The sequence below is a fragment of the Strix uralensis genome, chromosome 18 (assembly GCF_047716275.1).
Source record: "Strix uralensis isolate ZFMK-TIS-50842 chromosome 18, bStrUra1, whole genome shotgun sequence".
In the NCBI taxonomy this organism is placed as follows: Eukaryota; Metazoa; Chordata; class Aves; order Strigiformes; family Strigidae; genus Strix; species Strix uralensis.
The window spans coordinates 17,207,136-17,222,095 of NC_133989.1; the positions used below are offsets into that span (position 1 = coordinate 17,207,136).

At 50.1% G+C, this 14,960-nt stretch overlaps 1 protein-coding gene across 4 annotated transcripts in view; it reads left to right on the top strand.

Annotated features, from left to right (window-relative positions):
* NDRG3 (NDRG family member 3) overlaps positions 1–14,010 on the top strand; it is a 64,737-nt gene extending 50,727 nt beyond the window's left edge. For 2 of the 4 annotated variants that reach the window (XM_074887971.1, XM_074887972.1), the window contains 14 exons: positions 79–184; positions 890–1,010; positions 1,536–1,598; positions 1,898–1,958; positions 3,721–3,807; positions 4,359–4,415; positions 5,573–5,676; positions 6,075–6,140; positions 7,773–7,824; positions 9,200–9,247; positions 9,932–9,967; positions 10,056–10,107; positions 11,928–11,966; positions 12,473–14,010. In XM_074887971.1, coding sequence (XP_074744072.1) covers positions 79–184; positions 890–1,010; positions 1,536–1,598; positions 1,898–1,958; positions 3,721–3,807; positions 4,359–4,415; positions 5,573–5,676; positions 6,075–6,140; positions 7,773–7,824; positions 9,200–9,247; positions 9,932–9,967; positions 10,056–10,107; positions 11,928–11,966; positions 12,473–12,651 — 1,071 coding nt within the window. In that variant the 3' untranslated portion in view covers positions 12,652–14,010. The remainder of the gene's footprint in view (positions 1–78; positions 185–889; positions 1,011–1,535; positions 1,599–1,897; positions 1,959–3,720; positions 3,808–4,358; positions 4,416–5,572; positions 5,677–6,074; positions 6,141–7,772; positions 7,825–9,199; positions 9,248–9,931; positions 9,968–10,055; positions 10,108–11,927; positions 11,967–12,472) is intronic. The other 2 variants (XM_074887973.1, XM_074887974.1) reach the window with 1 other exon arrangement.
* Positions 14,011–14,960: the final 950 nt, after the last annotated feature.

Here is a 14,960-nt window from a genome sequence, read left to right on the forward strand (position 1 = left end):
GCTGCTCTCCCTCGGTTAGGGTTCCCTGGAGTGCAGGCAGCGCATGTAACGCTGAGGCTCCTTCTTCTCTCTCTGCAGGAACATGACATTGAGACAGCTTTTGGAGTGGTCCATGTCACCATGCGGGGCACACCCAAGGGGAACAGACCTGTCATCCTCACATACCATGACATTGGCCTCAACCGTAAGCCCTTGCATTCCCAGGACCCTGAAAAAGTGGTTGTTCGTGGTATTTGCTTTTGAGTGTGGGGACCAGCAGGACTGGCCTGGAGCTGAGATGAGACAGGCCATTCCAGGGTAAAAAGATAAAAAGGTCTGCAGGAGAGAAAACATGCGGCACGCCCCTGTCCGTTCCAACAGCCCTTGAAAGGTAGTGCCAAGGTGGAAATAGGTCCACCCACCACACTAGAGTGCTCTGACTGACTTCTTGCACTGTGTGATAGAGCTGCCTCAAGGCATCTGTTCCCTGGATGCTGGGCAGGTGAGCAGATTCCTTCTACAAGGCTGCAGAAGTAGTGTAGTGTTTCTAGCGGGCTCAGATGCTCTTTCCACATGTCTTCCTACCCAACATGTACTGTTAATGTTCACACAGGTGCTCCTCAGTATGTACTGTGAGTACCTAAGTGCTGCAAGGCCCTGTTTTCCTGGGCACACGTGCTGGGGTGTCACTTGTCTGCCTGCCCTCCAGTCGTGGCAGTTGCTTTGCTAGGACTCGCTGTGGCGTTGCAGTCAGCGGGGCACAGCAGCGTGTGTCACCCAGCACCCACTGCCCCTCAGACTCAGCAGGGGGGTTGGGCTCATGCAGGTGTGTGCCGTGGTGTTTGGAGGGTGGATCACAATAAAACTTCAGGAAATGTCTCATTTCTTTTTTTTGTTGTTGTTGTTGTAGACAAATCCTGTTTTAACACATTCTTTAACTTCGAAGACATGCAGGAGATCACTCAGCATTTTGCTGTGTGCCATGTGGATGCACCAGGCCAGCAGGAAGGAGCCCCCCCATTCCCATCTGGGTAAGAGCTCTGCAGAGACCCTTGTTCCAGACATGGTCTGAACTGCAGTCTAGACTGGGGTGGCACCCAGTTTAAGCCAGCTGGGACTGCCAGGCTGAGTGTAGTGGGAGGCAGCTTTTAGGAGCGGAGGAAATGGGAAGATGAGGAGGCTTCCCAGGGAGCATTCAGGGAACTCTGTTATTACTGAGGCATGGGTAAAGCCCTCGCTAGTGGTGGGTGCTGGTACCAGCTTTCTGACTTGAGCATAAGCCCAGCACACTGCAGTCTAGCTGGCATTCCTTACTTCATCTGTCCATCCTCCCACTGAAGTCTGACTGCCCAAAAAAACACAGCTTTGTGTTAGTCTTGCTCTGAGGGATGAGATCCATGCAGTTGGCTGCAATATACAGTATCATTGCAAAATAATCACCTATGCACATGCCTGTCAGATGTTCCTTGTCTCTCCTGCCTTGGGTAGAACTGGAAGGTAACCTCTGTTGAGCTGTATTTGGAGGTGCTTTGATTTCAGTCTCTCTTGGTTTTCAGGTACCAGTATCCCAGTATGGATGAACTGGCTGAAATGCTGCCTGCTGTTCTGACACACCTGAAGTAAGTCTCTGACAGGAAATGGGGTGAGCCAGCTGGGTACAGCCATTCCAGCACCTACCCCTCTCTCTGCTTGCAACATCTGATATGCTCACTGAGTTGTCCCAAGAGGCCTGAGCATCTCCTATCCTACCTAGCACTGTCTGGTTCTGTATCATTATGGCTGCTGTGTTGTTGGAATGTTTTGAAAATGAACCATAAGTGAATAGCCGGATGCAGAGAGGGGAAAGGCTTTGCCTCTAGGGGTGCTTTGGCTGTGAGCTTAAGTTAGCCTTGCTGATTGTGAAATGCCTGTGTTTCAGCCTGAAAAGCTTCATTGGGATTGGACTGGGAGCTGGTGCTTATGTCCTCAGCAGGTGTGCAGTAAGTATCTCTTCATTTCCTTGGGACTTATACGAGCTGTGGTCTTCCACTGATCAAACAGACCATTTGTGGGGCACGAGCAAAGTAGCAGTCAGTAATTACAGTAGGCCTGCAGGGAGCCTTGTGAGAGCTACTTTGCATCCGGATGGTTAAATTGGAGCAGCCAAGGTTACTCTGAAGCCATGCCAGACGTGGAAAGATTGTAATGTGATATCTTTGAGCTAGCAGAGCCCATCCTGGCTGCTAGGAATATCCAGCCTTGTGTCTTCACAAAGACTGGCTGCATTACTGTATGCTGTTTCCAGTGTTTGTGACACCAAATAATTGATTTGGTGATGTGCGGTGAACCACTCATGAAGAATGTGCTTTTTCACTGGAAGGAAGTAGATTTTGCACTCTGTGGTTTGACAAGAGAGTACTAGCTTAATCTTGGTATGTACTTCTACATTTCTCTCTAGTGGAGCATTTATAAGCATGTGAAATCAGTGGACAAAGTTTAGCAGCCCAGAAATTTGCCTGAGTCTTTCGGAGATAGTGTTAAAAAAACACAGAAATCTGACATTCTCGGTAAAGTTTGCTTCATGTTGTTGAGTGCAGAGAGTTGCTGATGATTTAGGCCATTATTGCTTCTTAAAGCCACTTCACCGTGCAGTTGCCCCTCCTACAAAACGTTCTCTGCTTCCCATTTCCTCCAGTCAGGGTTGAGCCTGGGGCAGCGTGGAGCACTGGTGATTGCTCTGTTCCTTGCCTTGCATAGTTTGCAGTCTTGCTAAAGAGAAGATCACACAAATAAGCCTTTGATCTCAGCTCAGTGAAGTCCCAGGAAGCCCTTGCGGTGCTACCTGGATTGCAGACAGTTTCCTGCTGAGGACAGAGTTGTTTCCTTCTGCTTAACCGGTGCTAATCTATACAGTGGAGCAGAAGAGCTGGAGTAAAATTTCAGCCTTGGAGCGAGCCTAGAGATCAAAGTTCTCTGGTTGTGTTAGATCGCTGGGTTTGTGTTTGCAAGCAGTTCTCAAAGTATTTTGTACCCGTGCTCCCCACACACCCCCCCCAAGGTAAACTGCAGGGTGCTGGTGATGCCAGGCTGGAGCAGGGGAAGGGGTGTCTGCGTGCGGGGGGCAGTGTGGGGTGCCATGATGTGTGAGCCGGGTGTCCCTGAGGCTGGGACGTCCCAGGCCTCTGCTCAGGCTGCAGGTGTTTGTGGGGCCTCAGCACCAACTCCTGTGCCAGTTGCCAAATCTTGCCATTTGCCCCTTTCTTGAGGGGAAGAGACTGCCTCTTCCTTGAGGAGTGGAAGGAGGTGCTCTCCAGGCACAGGAGTTTGTCCAGGTCCTTCCTGGAGGTGTCAGACTGGAGCAGAGTCACTGCTCACAGCCCTGTAGTACACGGGAGCCTGAGCAGGATCTGTGGCTGCACCAGATGTGTGGCTCACCAGAAGACATTGCTGAGGTCTGCCCAGGCTGCAGGTGCCGTGTGAGCAGTCAAACCCCTCAGTGCCGACAACTGAACAAGGAAGGTCTGGCTGGGAGCCAAGGCCACTGGCTGCTCCACACAGAAGGAGCTCCCCACTTAGTCTTCATTTTACTGTCTATTCCTGTTGCAAGAAGCTTTCCAGCTGCTGTGCCTGCCCTTTAACGGTCAGTGTGAGGTTAATGGTTGGACTAGATGATCTTCAAGGTCTTTTCCAACCTAGATGATTCTGTGACCAACATGTGGGCTGAATCATCCTTCTGAGTGTGCTTGTGCTCTCTCCCCACAGCTCAGCCACCCAGACCTGGTGGAGGGACTCGTTCTTATTAATGTTGATCCATGTGCAAAGGGCTGGATTGACTGGGCAGCATCCAAGGTGAGATTCTCCTTCCCCTGCACATCTCCTCTCCACAGTGCTTAACGAACAGTGTGTAGAGTAAGAATAAAAAGGGAATTTGTCACTTTATGGCAAAAACTGTACAACCTCATTTCTGTCCCTACTGTGTTCTCAGTCTGTGTGTAGTACAGCCTCCACCATAGGACCAGGGGTGGGTGTGATCATATGTGAATGAGAAATCCTGTTAAACTGCTTGGAGATGGGTGGCTGTTGAACACTCAGCTTTCCCCTGGTTTGGTACTCATGCTTGCAGGCTTCATTTGGCTGAGGTTGAATGGATCTTTTAATTATTCTGTTATTCCGGCCACTTGCTGTTACTCAGGGTTCCAAGTTTCAGGAGAGCTGTGTGTTGGGTGTGCACAGGCTTCTCTGGAGCCTTGCATGCCCATTCCAAGCTTCGGGTGTTTGTTTCTTATATTGCTTGAATAGTTTCTTTGTTATTTTTTTTACTCTTGAGGAGCTGCTTTGAAATTTGTAATGAAACTGCGTTTTCCAGTTACTCTCCCTCCTCATTCATGGTCACTCTTCAGTTTTCAGGCTGGACGACCAACATAGTGGATATTGTCTTGGCGCATCATTTTGGTCATGTAAGTACCCAGCAGGTATTAACGTTGCCCATGCAAGTGTACATGGAGGTATAACTTCTGAATGCACCCACTCTGAAATAGCTCTGATCCATCAAATAAGGGTTGCCACAGACAGTACTGTCTTCTCTGTGTGTCAGGCTCGCATCAGGGCTTTGCACACTGCAGGGAGCATGTCCATCCTCACGCTTGCCCAGACTGTCTCCAGACGTGTTAAGGAAGTAGTGTCCCACACACTAGTGCTAGAACTCCTGTCTTTGTGGTGTCCAGGGAACTGTCTGCAAGTGGCTGTGGGTAGAACACAGATCAGCTGGGAGTTGGCAGTGGGATATTGCATGTGTCCAGCTGTTGAACTGCTGCATTCTGCTCTTCGTCTTTCCCTTCAGTTTCAGCACATGCAAACCAGCCCCTCCTGAAAACTTTGGATACAGCAATGCCTTCTGTCTGGGATTTGCTGGCTCCCAACCAGCAAGCTTACTGGGCAGCTGGAAGGGTCCGTGCCTCATGCACACTGTATATGCCATGCAGCAGATCAGTCCCTGACCTGAAGCCCTCCTGCCACAGCACACATCAGCACTGGAAGGGGTCACGTAGCTTCCTCCTGCTTAGAGCATGTGCTGTTCTCTCCCCACTTCAGGCCCCTTCATTCTATGTAGTGCTTCCTTGCTTTCCCTTTTCTCTCCGTGTCTCTCTAGCTCTCATTGGAATGCAGCTTCTTCATAGATTGAGTGTTAGGATTAAAGTTTCCTTTGGTCCCAGTCTTGGGGCTTACCCATAAAGCTTTGCTTCTTTAATATGAAGGATAAGCAGAAGACTTTCCTAAACCAGAGTGATTTGTATCTGTGTAAGCATTACTGAGGCTCGGGAGCTAACTTATCCCATCTCAAGATACCTTTGGACTCCTGCTGCAGCACGTGCGCTGCCATTTGTGAAGGTGTAGTCACACTACCAAAGTATGGCACGTTGACAGTCATGTCACAGAAACACTCCATGTAGCCTAGGTACTAATGCAGTCTGGAGTCGCTGCCCTCTCTGTTACTGTTCACAGGGGAACGATGTGTATGGAGACAGTTTAATGCTTCAGTATTTTTATGAGTATCATTTCTTTGCTTGTGAAAAAATGAAGTTCCCTGTCTTTCAATTTTTCTGCTTTTGTACAGGAGGAACTGCAGGCAAATCTAGATTTGATCCAAACATACAGGCTTCATATTGCACAGGACATTAACCAAGATAACCTTCAGCTGTTCCTCACCTCATACAACAGGTACAGGATACCTTTTTGTCTGCTAGATTGCTCCCATAGCTTCCCTGCTCAGTAGATTTGCTGCCATATAGCCTCTACTGGCTATTACGTCATATGAACCTTTGTCCTAAGCTTAGTCTTCAGCCATTATCCTGAGCCAAGCTCAGTACCTCATGCCTGGATGACCCTTTCACACCTCAGTAGATCATATCTCTAGGCACACAGCAGGCTTGCCCTGAGAGCAGCGATCCTCCCTTATAGCAGTGACTGCTGGGCCTCCTGCTCATGGCATGACACAGGGAGTTGTAACCTGTTGCCTGGGTGCTGGAGCCAGCACTCCTCGTTGGAGTTTGTATGCTGCCACAATAACGAGTTTACCCTGCTGATTTGATGGAGAATTGTTCTGTTTTGTCTTTCAGTCGTAGAGACCTGGAAATTGAGAGACCAGTTCTTGGCATCAATGAAAATACTGCAAAAACACTCAAGTAAGTTGCTCTAAATCAGCCTATCTCAGTTACTGTGCAGTCCCTTCAGCAGAAAAGCTGCTTCTCAGCAAGCCCAAGCTGAGAAGGCAGTTCAAGACAGTCCCAGGTCGTGGTGCAGTGCTGTCAGCTGGAATGGGGCAGAGGTGGCTGGAAGCCCTTCCATTCAGAACTGAGATTCTCCAGAAGGCAGGCTCAGAGGAGTAAGTGCATCCACCCAGCAGTCACTCTACTTGCTGAGCTGTTTAGTTTGGTTGTTTTGCATGAAAAATTAGGGAAGCAGGTTTTTGTTTGTTGCCACTGACTGCCTTCTCCCACCTTGCCGAAGAAAGTTACCTGCACAGTTCTCCCAGAGACAGCAGTGGGTTTTGAATGCAGTGGTGTTTTCCCACCTTGGCAGTGACTGACACAAAAAACTTCTGGGAGGGGATAGTCTGTACAGGGTACAGCTGAGAAGGGACAGACCCTGGAGAACCAGTGATAATCAGCACAGGGGAAGTAGAAGTAAATTTTCAGATTCCAAGCAAAAAAGTAAAAGGGGAAAATTATCTCCAACCTGTAGTGCCCAGGAAGACTCTGAATTGCAGTGCTGAGGCAGGATGCCTGGACTGGGCTAGAGACTGCTGCCTGGGCTCTGCTCTTTGCTCCTTGAAAATTGTGTGGAATTCTGCTCCTGCCAGTCCCAGGAATGCTTTAGGCTTCTGCAGCCAAACTCTCTAGATCCTGGCTAACCTAAAAGATGTGGATTTCCTTGCTTGGTCTCCAGGCAAAGCCAGTCGTGCTGCTCTCTGTCATGCAGGTAGCTGTAAGGCACAGAGCACTGTCTGTCCATTCAAGTGACTCACAGGGATCTGCAGACCCTTAAAATATATCTTGTGGAAGTGTGGATCTCTGTGCCAGTAGACTTGCAGGTAGATCCTCTGTCTCCTTAGAGGTGGTACTCCACTGGCTCTGAGGTCTGTGGCTCACAGCCTCTCTAGTCTAATTTTTGTCACGTAGTCAACATATAAAAGTGGTGCTACTAGCCACCCCTTTCTTATCTTGATCTGTAAATGAATAGTGTAAATTCACAGCCATTTGGTCAGTGACCTCCCATGTATGTTTTACACATTGAATGCTAATTATTCTTCTAGAATTACAATACCTATAAAAATGGATATGAAGGCACAGATTTGCCAACAAAGGCTTTGATATCGTGACATTTTTCAATATATTCCCCAACATCTTTTGTGTTTCTTTCTAAAGTCCAAACCAAAGTACAGTACTGAGCAGTAGCCAGTCTCAGATGCATAAAACTCTGTTGGATGTGGTTATTCTTAAATTTGTAGCAGATGTTCATTTCAGAGAGCGTGCTCCCTTTTGCAGCCTGGGATGGTGTTTCTCCCAGCCCTAGGCACATCTTTTAACATGTGTGCAACAGTAGTGGCAGTTGGTGTGCATGGTGGGGACAGTATGGGTGCATGTGCAAGCCCTGGAGGATGTTTTGGTGCAACAAAATGCCAGGGTGTGGTGGCAGGTAGGGATTTTGCTGAGCATTATCAACCTTTCATGAGGCTGTTGGTTCACAGAGCTCAACCTTCTCAGAAGTCCGTTAGATACACTGTGAGTAACGTCTCTGTTTCGGGTTTTGACCAGGTGCCCTGCCTTGCTAGTGGTTGGTGACAACTCACCTGCCGTGGAAGCAGTGGTACGTATACATGAACTCTTTTTTCTCGTGACATTAGCCCCACAAATCACTTAGCAAACCTGCCTCACCCAGCAGTGCTTTCACCTTCCCCAGAACCGGTCACAGAAAGTGGCTCTTTGTCCCAAGCTCTTTTCTAGTCCCCCAGCTATTGAGACCTGTCAGCCACTAGTGGGAGAGCCAAGGGCTGGGAGACTTAATGGCCCTGCAGCGGGGCTCTGAGGTGAGGACGGCAGGATCCGAATAAGAGTCCTTGTTCCCGAGCATCCTGCTCGACAGGTGCTGCAGAGGACCCCTTTCAGAACTTGCATCTTTCTGCAGACTTGCCCAGGCTGCTGCCCTGGAGTTCAGTTCAAGTCATGATTTACTGTTCTCTTGCTGTTGTACTGAGGCTGCCTGGGGTTTAAAAATAAGCAGTGTGACTCCAGTTCCCGTGGAGGGGAGTCACACAGAGCTCTGCAAAAGCACTGCATCATAGGGAAGTCAGCACTTAGAACCATCTCCTTCCTGTTGTTCTCTGCAGACACCTATAACCCACTTCCCTCCCAGCACAGTTGTAAGTGGGGCATGACACAGTGCGGTGTGGTTGTGGTGGATGTTGCTCCTCCCCTTCAGCCAGTGGCTGTCGGTAGACCAGGGGTTTGTGTTAAGTTGTCTTAAGAAACCTGGAAGAGTGTAGGAGTCTCCTAAAGCAGTAGCTTGGACCCAGAAGCTGTGCCTGGAGAACTGCTGCAGAGCTTTGTCTGGTCATGGCCTGTTGCCTTTTCATCAGTCTGGTCTGGAAGTCTGAGACATTCTGCAAGTTTCAACTTTGCTAGATACTATCCCTGAGGATTCTCATTGCTCCCTAGCCACAGCTGGGGGACAGGATAGGGTCTTCTGGATCTTGGCTTGCCTATCTGGCTGCCCAGGTTCCCACCTTACTCCCCTGTTGATGTTGCTTTTCCTATAGGGCACCCACCTGTTTCCTTTTTGCAGCATGCTTACAGAGGAGAGGTGGCTGTGGCCTCCTTGTCTGGCCTGGGGATTGAGTGATCTCCTTCCCTCCAGTCTTGCTGTCAGAGCCCAAAAGGTGCTCCAGGGTTTCATGGTGCATCCCTAAAACCAGGGGATGACTTCCCTTGAAGTCATGGCCGCATCTTGGAACAGGGACATTCTGTCACCACAAGGTCCCCTTGGATGGGAACACCTGCCTTTCATGCCCCCATCCTTCATTCATTGTTCTCTTCCTACACACTCTCTGCTTTCTTGCTCAGTCCTTCTTGGCCCCAGAGAAGCTCCCATTGCTGAAGACAGCCACTGCCTCTGGTGCAGCTGCCCCACATATTATGTCTGACTGTTCACGTTTTCATGTCCCACTTTTCTCCTTTTATTTTAGGTTGAATGCAATTCACGTCTTGACCCAACCAAAACTACCCTTCTGAAGGTGAGTGCCAGCCTGCACAAAGACATTATTTGTTGCTGAGGCCAGTTCCACTTAGCTTTTTGCCTTCCATACATTTAGCTTTAAGAAGTTTGTGGACAGTTACTCAGGTCTGTGTTCTCTGCTGCGTGGAGCCAGACTTGGGAGAGAAGAGTTTGTCAGGGGGTCCCCAAATCCATGCGTCATTGCCACTTCTCTGTTATCTTCAACTGGCAAGGAAGACCTGCTGAAAGTTAGCAGAGGTGCCCTGCCTCCTCCCTGCTCTCTGCCAGCAACAAGATCACTTTTTCTAGCTTTATACCCGTCCTTCCCATCCTCACGTGTGGCTCTGCAGCGTGCCAGAAGGCTGCTGTGTAGAAGTGTGAAGTGCCAGGTTTGGGAAGAGCGGCAGGAGGAGCCGGGATGGTGGGGGGTTACTCCTGGGCTTCTAGAGCCTCTCAGTGGCCTGAGATCGCTTGGCAATGCAGCCTCCAAGGTGCTGGGTTCCTTCAGCAACAGGCCCCTGGAAGACGTGTCGCCAGGCCTTGCTTCGGCCTTAGAGGCGAGAGGGTAGAAGCGTGCCTCACGCAGCAGTGCAGCCTGGCGCTGCCAGCCCGGGGGAGGGGGGGGGGCGCAGTGCTGGCCTGGTTCTGGGGTCCTCCTGGGGTGGGAAGGACGGTTCAACCTCCCTCTTGTTTCCTGTTGCAGATGGCCGACTGCGGGGGCCTGCCCCAGGTGGTTCAGGTGAGAAATGCCTCAGCTCTCCCATGGCATTTGGGTTGGACAGAGCCCCTTGCTCTGCTCCCACTAAAGCTGAACTTTGTTTCCACAGCCTGGCAAGCTGACTGAAGCCTTCAAGTACTTTGTGCAGGGAATGGGCTACAGTAAGTGACAAACATCATTTTGTGGTTTGGAGCGGGGTTGTTGTGAAGGGAACTCAGCCTTTCTGGTCCATCTGAGCCCATTGGCATCTGTGTCCCCACCCATGAGTTAGTGTGGTTGCCAGGAGATCCATCCACACTGTAAATCAACTGGCGTGCTGACAAGCCTTAGCAGACCGATGTTGTTCCCTGACATGTGTTTAATCTGTACTGCAGCTGGAGTGGTGACCCCTTTTGGTTGCTGGTGTTGGTAAAACCTTGTAAGTCCGTCTTTGTGCCAGTCCAGAAAAGCGTGCTCCTGAGAACAGTAAATCTGAAATCTTTTGTGTATACCTTCTCCTGGGGGGTAGGAGTTAGCAGTACAGCCTCATGGCTGTGATGGGTGCATGAGAGCTCTTTCTTTTCTCTTCAGACATACCTATTTATTTCAGACTCTCACCAGGGATAAGTGATTATCTCAGAATGAAACCCAGAGAGCTGGGTAACTTCTGAGACACCCAGGGAGCTCAGTTGTGCTTTGATCCAGTGCTGGCCCTGTGGCTTCCTCCTTGTGCTTGGAGACAGAAGACATTGTCTCCTGAGTGTGTCAAGCTGACAGCTGTTCAGCTCCTCACCCTCAGTACTCCAGAGACTGGGGGACTTCAGGAGCAGGGCTTCTCAGTGCACTAAAGCAACTCTGTCTCCATTGCAAACACCTTGGCACAGCTCTGTTGCCTGCCAGGGGCCAGGGCTAGGAGTTCCCTTCTGTGGATAATGAACCTTCAAAAGCTAGAATTATGGGAGGGGTTGGTTCATGTGGCTGATTAATGACTGAGCACGGCCACTGTGGCAGCTGTGACACTCCCAATGGTCTCCACACAGCTGGAAGTTCTTTGCCAACTCATGGGTGTCAGGGCTCAGAAGAAGCTGTCCTTTTCCTTAGAGCTGTGTGTAGTTGATGTGAACGTAGTAGGACAATTGTGTTCTCCAAGGCTGGCCAGAAGATCCTGGTTCCCCAGAGGAGGGTGCCGTGTGAGAAGGCTCCCTCAACCTCACAGCCTGCGAGCATTTCAACATTCACATCTCTTGTGTTCCTGGTGTTAGTAAAGTCAGCAAGTGTTGTCATCAGAGCAAGGACTTCAGCAGCACTTTGGGGGTGAAATCTCTTGCAAATAGGATGCGCAGTACTGGGGAGGACAAGGGGTAATTTTCTACTTCTGGAATTAGCAGATAGTCCCAGAATGGTTTTCCCGTTTTTGGTGGGCAAGACTGTGTTGGCACTGCTGAGCTCGGCCAGTTCTCTCTTGGGGAGAACAAGAGAGAAACAAATCAGTAGCTTGCCATTTGTAGACATGCAACAGCTCTTCTTATGCCTTCTGCATGTTGGCTAAAACAGCTGGGGCTGCCTGTGGAAGGTGATGCCTTGCAGGAGGCTTGTAGCGGAAATCTGATGCTCTCGACTCAAGGAAAGACCAATTTCTGTTCTGTGTCTGGAGTTACAGAGTATACCCCAGTTTCCCTGCCATAGGAAAATGGCATCTCCGTTGAGCAGCTGTGGTGTGTGCAGGGGGGAGGTAGGGTCACCAGGTACATTGCAATTTCCAGCTAAAGGCATTGAAGAGATCTGGCCCTGATGGAGTTTTGAGTCAGCTTGGCATCTCCCTGAGATGCTCATTAGCACCTGTTTTCACAAACATTGGGAGCTTTCAGCGCAGTGTGTGAGCTGGGAGTGGAAGGGAGAACGGCTGGGGATCCCAGGAGCAGTGCAGCTGCTATAGTCACACACCGCAACTAATTGGCTCTTTCCTGTATTCATCCCTTTCCTTGTCTGATGTTGTTTCCAGTCCCTTATGTGCAGCTCAGCCACCTAAGCACTGAGTCAGGTACCTTCAACTGTGCATCTGCCTCGGCCCAAGTCTGTGTACGGAGTTGAATGATTCTTCGGGTGCATTGCTCTGTCTCGGCATGTCCTGCTGGCCTGCTGCGGGCTGGGCTGATCCATTGTACAATGTGTATGCTATGGTTTTTCACCTTTCATTTGTATTTTGTTGATTGTTGCATGACTTCAGCTCTGTGGTTTTCTAGAGTGACAAGACTGACTTTCAAAAGGTCATCGGTACAACAGCTGCCTTGGTTTGCACAGACACTCACCATGACTGCACTTGCAAATGATCAGTTACACATTTGCTCACCTTGGACCTTTTGAAATTGGGCCTTAAACATTGTGCTTTAGACGTGCAAAGACTTAATTTTGGCAGTGAAGAGTGAGTTTTCTTCCTGAGGGTATAGCTCTTTTTGTGCTTACCCAGTGACACATATCTGAGTGACTGTGGTACTTGCTCTAGGAACTTCTTCCTTTTCTAAGTCCCACGCTTGTTCTTTCTTGCAGTGCCAGCAGCTAGTATGACCAGGCTGATGCGCTCCCGTACTCACTCCTCCTCTAGCGTGGGCTCTGGCGAGAGCGTCCGCAGCCGGTCTCATACTAGCAACTATGGTGAAGGAAGTGCTGGAACCCCAGAAGGAATTGACCTCCAGGATGCACCTCAAACCATGGAAGTATCCTGTTAGGCAGGAGCCCCTCTTCTGGATTCAGAAAACTCCACTTGCCCCCACTGAACCCACTCAGAATTTAGCATTTCATCCAACATGGCATTAACTGTTCTCTCTAACTTGTGCATGCCCATCTGAGCTGCCACCTCCTTGGTAGTCTGTACTTGGCATTACTTTGGTCCTTTCTGTATGCCCCTGGCATCAGAGCCTCTTTAAACTCGTTAACATTCCGCGGTCTTAGTAAGTCACGTTACTGTACATGCTGATACCATCTCCTGTCTGTGCTGTATATCAATCCAGATGACAGCCGTTGTCTCCCCTGTTCATTTAAATATAATTTCTGTGGCTTTGTGAGGTTTAGAATTGCTTTCTAGTTGTGCTTCTGCTAAAGGACCCTTGTGGTGCAGTTGGTATGGCATCTGTGGGATGTGGGAAAGCAAGACCGTGATGATGTGAAAGTCCAGGCGCTGGAGCAGGCAGTACTCTAGGGCAGGTCTGTGTCTGGAGCACAGAACCCACCAGAAGGTCTTTGTGTTCTCTTGGCATGCCAGGCAGCCATGGGGAAGACAAACAGAAATACTGTCTTGGTCTCATCTCTGTATGTGTGTTAAGAAGGAGCAGATTTCTTACCTGAGCCTCCTGAAGGGGCAAAGCAATTAACAAGTAAACTTAACTAACCGAGGTGCACTATTAACCGAGTACAAGGGATTAAACTACAGCAGCCCTGGCTTCCAGCCCACCTCTGCTGACCCTCTGCCTCTGCTGCAGAAGGGCCAGATGCAGTTACACCTAGTCACTATTCTACCCTGGCACAGGTGGATCTTTCACATCAGGTTGTAAAACAGGCAGCAATGCCCTTGCCAGGTGGAGACCCAGGAATCTCCTGCACTGCCAGCTCTGCCTCCCACTGCTGCCCGCGCCAGGCAGGGTGTCTGCACAGGGTATTAACTGAGGCTCAGGAAACACCAGTGAAGGTACACGGTGGCCAGCACGTGCACGTCGTGTGAGTCAGGTCACAAGTGTGAGCAGTGAATGCCTCTGTGCAGGTGCTGTTTACTGTCTGTGGAATTCACAATTCTGCTGCCTTTTTACATCTGGCTGGGTCACAGAGGGCGGGAGGCAAATGCCTGCTGCATGCCAGGGTCTAGCTGTTAATGGGAGAAAAGGGATGAGTGGTCAGGCTACTACAGGTCTTGATAGATGAGCAAAACATCCTTTCTTAACTGTTGAGCAGCCCTGACTCGCTGGGAGCCAGCTCCTCTGAGGGTCACACTCATGTTCTGCTCCATTTCAGGTAGGGAATGGGACTGGGAGACTCTGCCTGAGGGGCACTTTGTACCAGTTATTAAATAAAGCTATAACTGAGGTTCATTGTTACCCTGCGTGCTCGTGTTTCTCTTGGCATGATGCAACACCCAGGCTGGTTTTGTCAGTTTTGGTGCCTCCTACTGTGGGAGGCAAACTCTTTCCTGTGGGAGGGCTGGCAGTGGCCAGCTCCTGCGAGAGGTGGCCGTGCAGTTGGGTGGCCCTGTGGCCCCTGGAGGCGGCTGTCTGAAGGCGCTGGAGAGCTGGCTTCCGCCAGAATGCAGAAAGAAACTTCTGACTCTGACAGCGTGGAGACTAAATGATGGTTTGCTGCGAAACAGGCTGCCAAGAACTGCCTCCAAACAGAGGTGAGCGCTGGGAGCTGCCTTCCCCGGCGAACAGTGCTCTGCACCAGCGGGTTTTACAGGTGTGACACCCAGTTGAGGCGGTTGTGGTGACCGGAGGAGGCGGGGGGCGGTTTGGGAGGCAGCGTGAGGTCTGTCCCTGCGTCTGCCCCCTGCGCTGTGGCCCAGTGCAGGCAGAGCAACACACAGCAGCCGGTCGTTAACACAACTGGTTCCTCATCTTCTGCTTTTCAGATACAGGTTTTGCTCTCAAGTTTCAGATGTCTGTCATCTTAACTCGCACCGAAAGCTCGCTGGGCCTGCAGGGGGGTTAAACTCTTGGTCACAGATTAGTCCCAGTCTTGCTGCCATGCCCGTGGGTGGGCTCCCGCAGCCCCCTGCTTCGACTCTCTGAAGACCTTGGGGGAGGTGGCTGCAGGAAGTGAGACAAAGTGTTTTCATGGATTGCAAACTGAACAAAAGGTGAGAAATGGGAGAAATTGGCCAGTTGTATTAATGGGTGAGTAGTGAAGTGATGAATGGTAAGTTTGAGTCTGTAGAAGAGAGGAGACCAGGCTACCAGCTACCCCATGAAGTTCATTGCTGGTACATGCAAGTGCTGGATGCAAAGCAAACGTATTCAAGAGAAGAGCTGATGTACATGCAGCAGTGTGATTT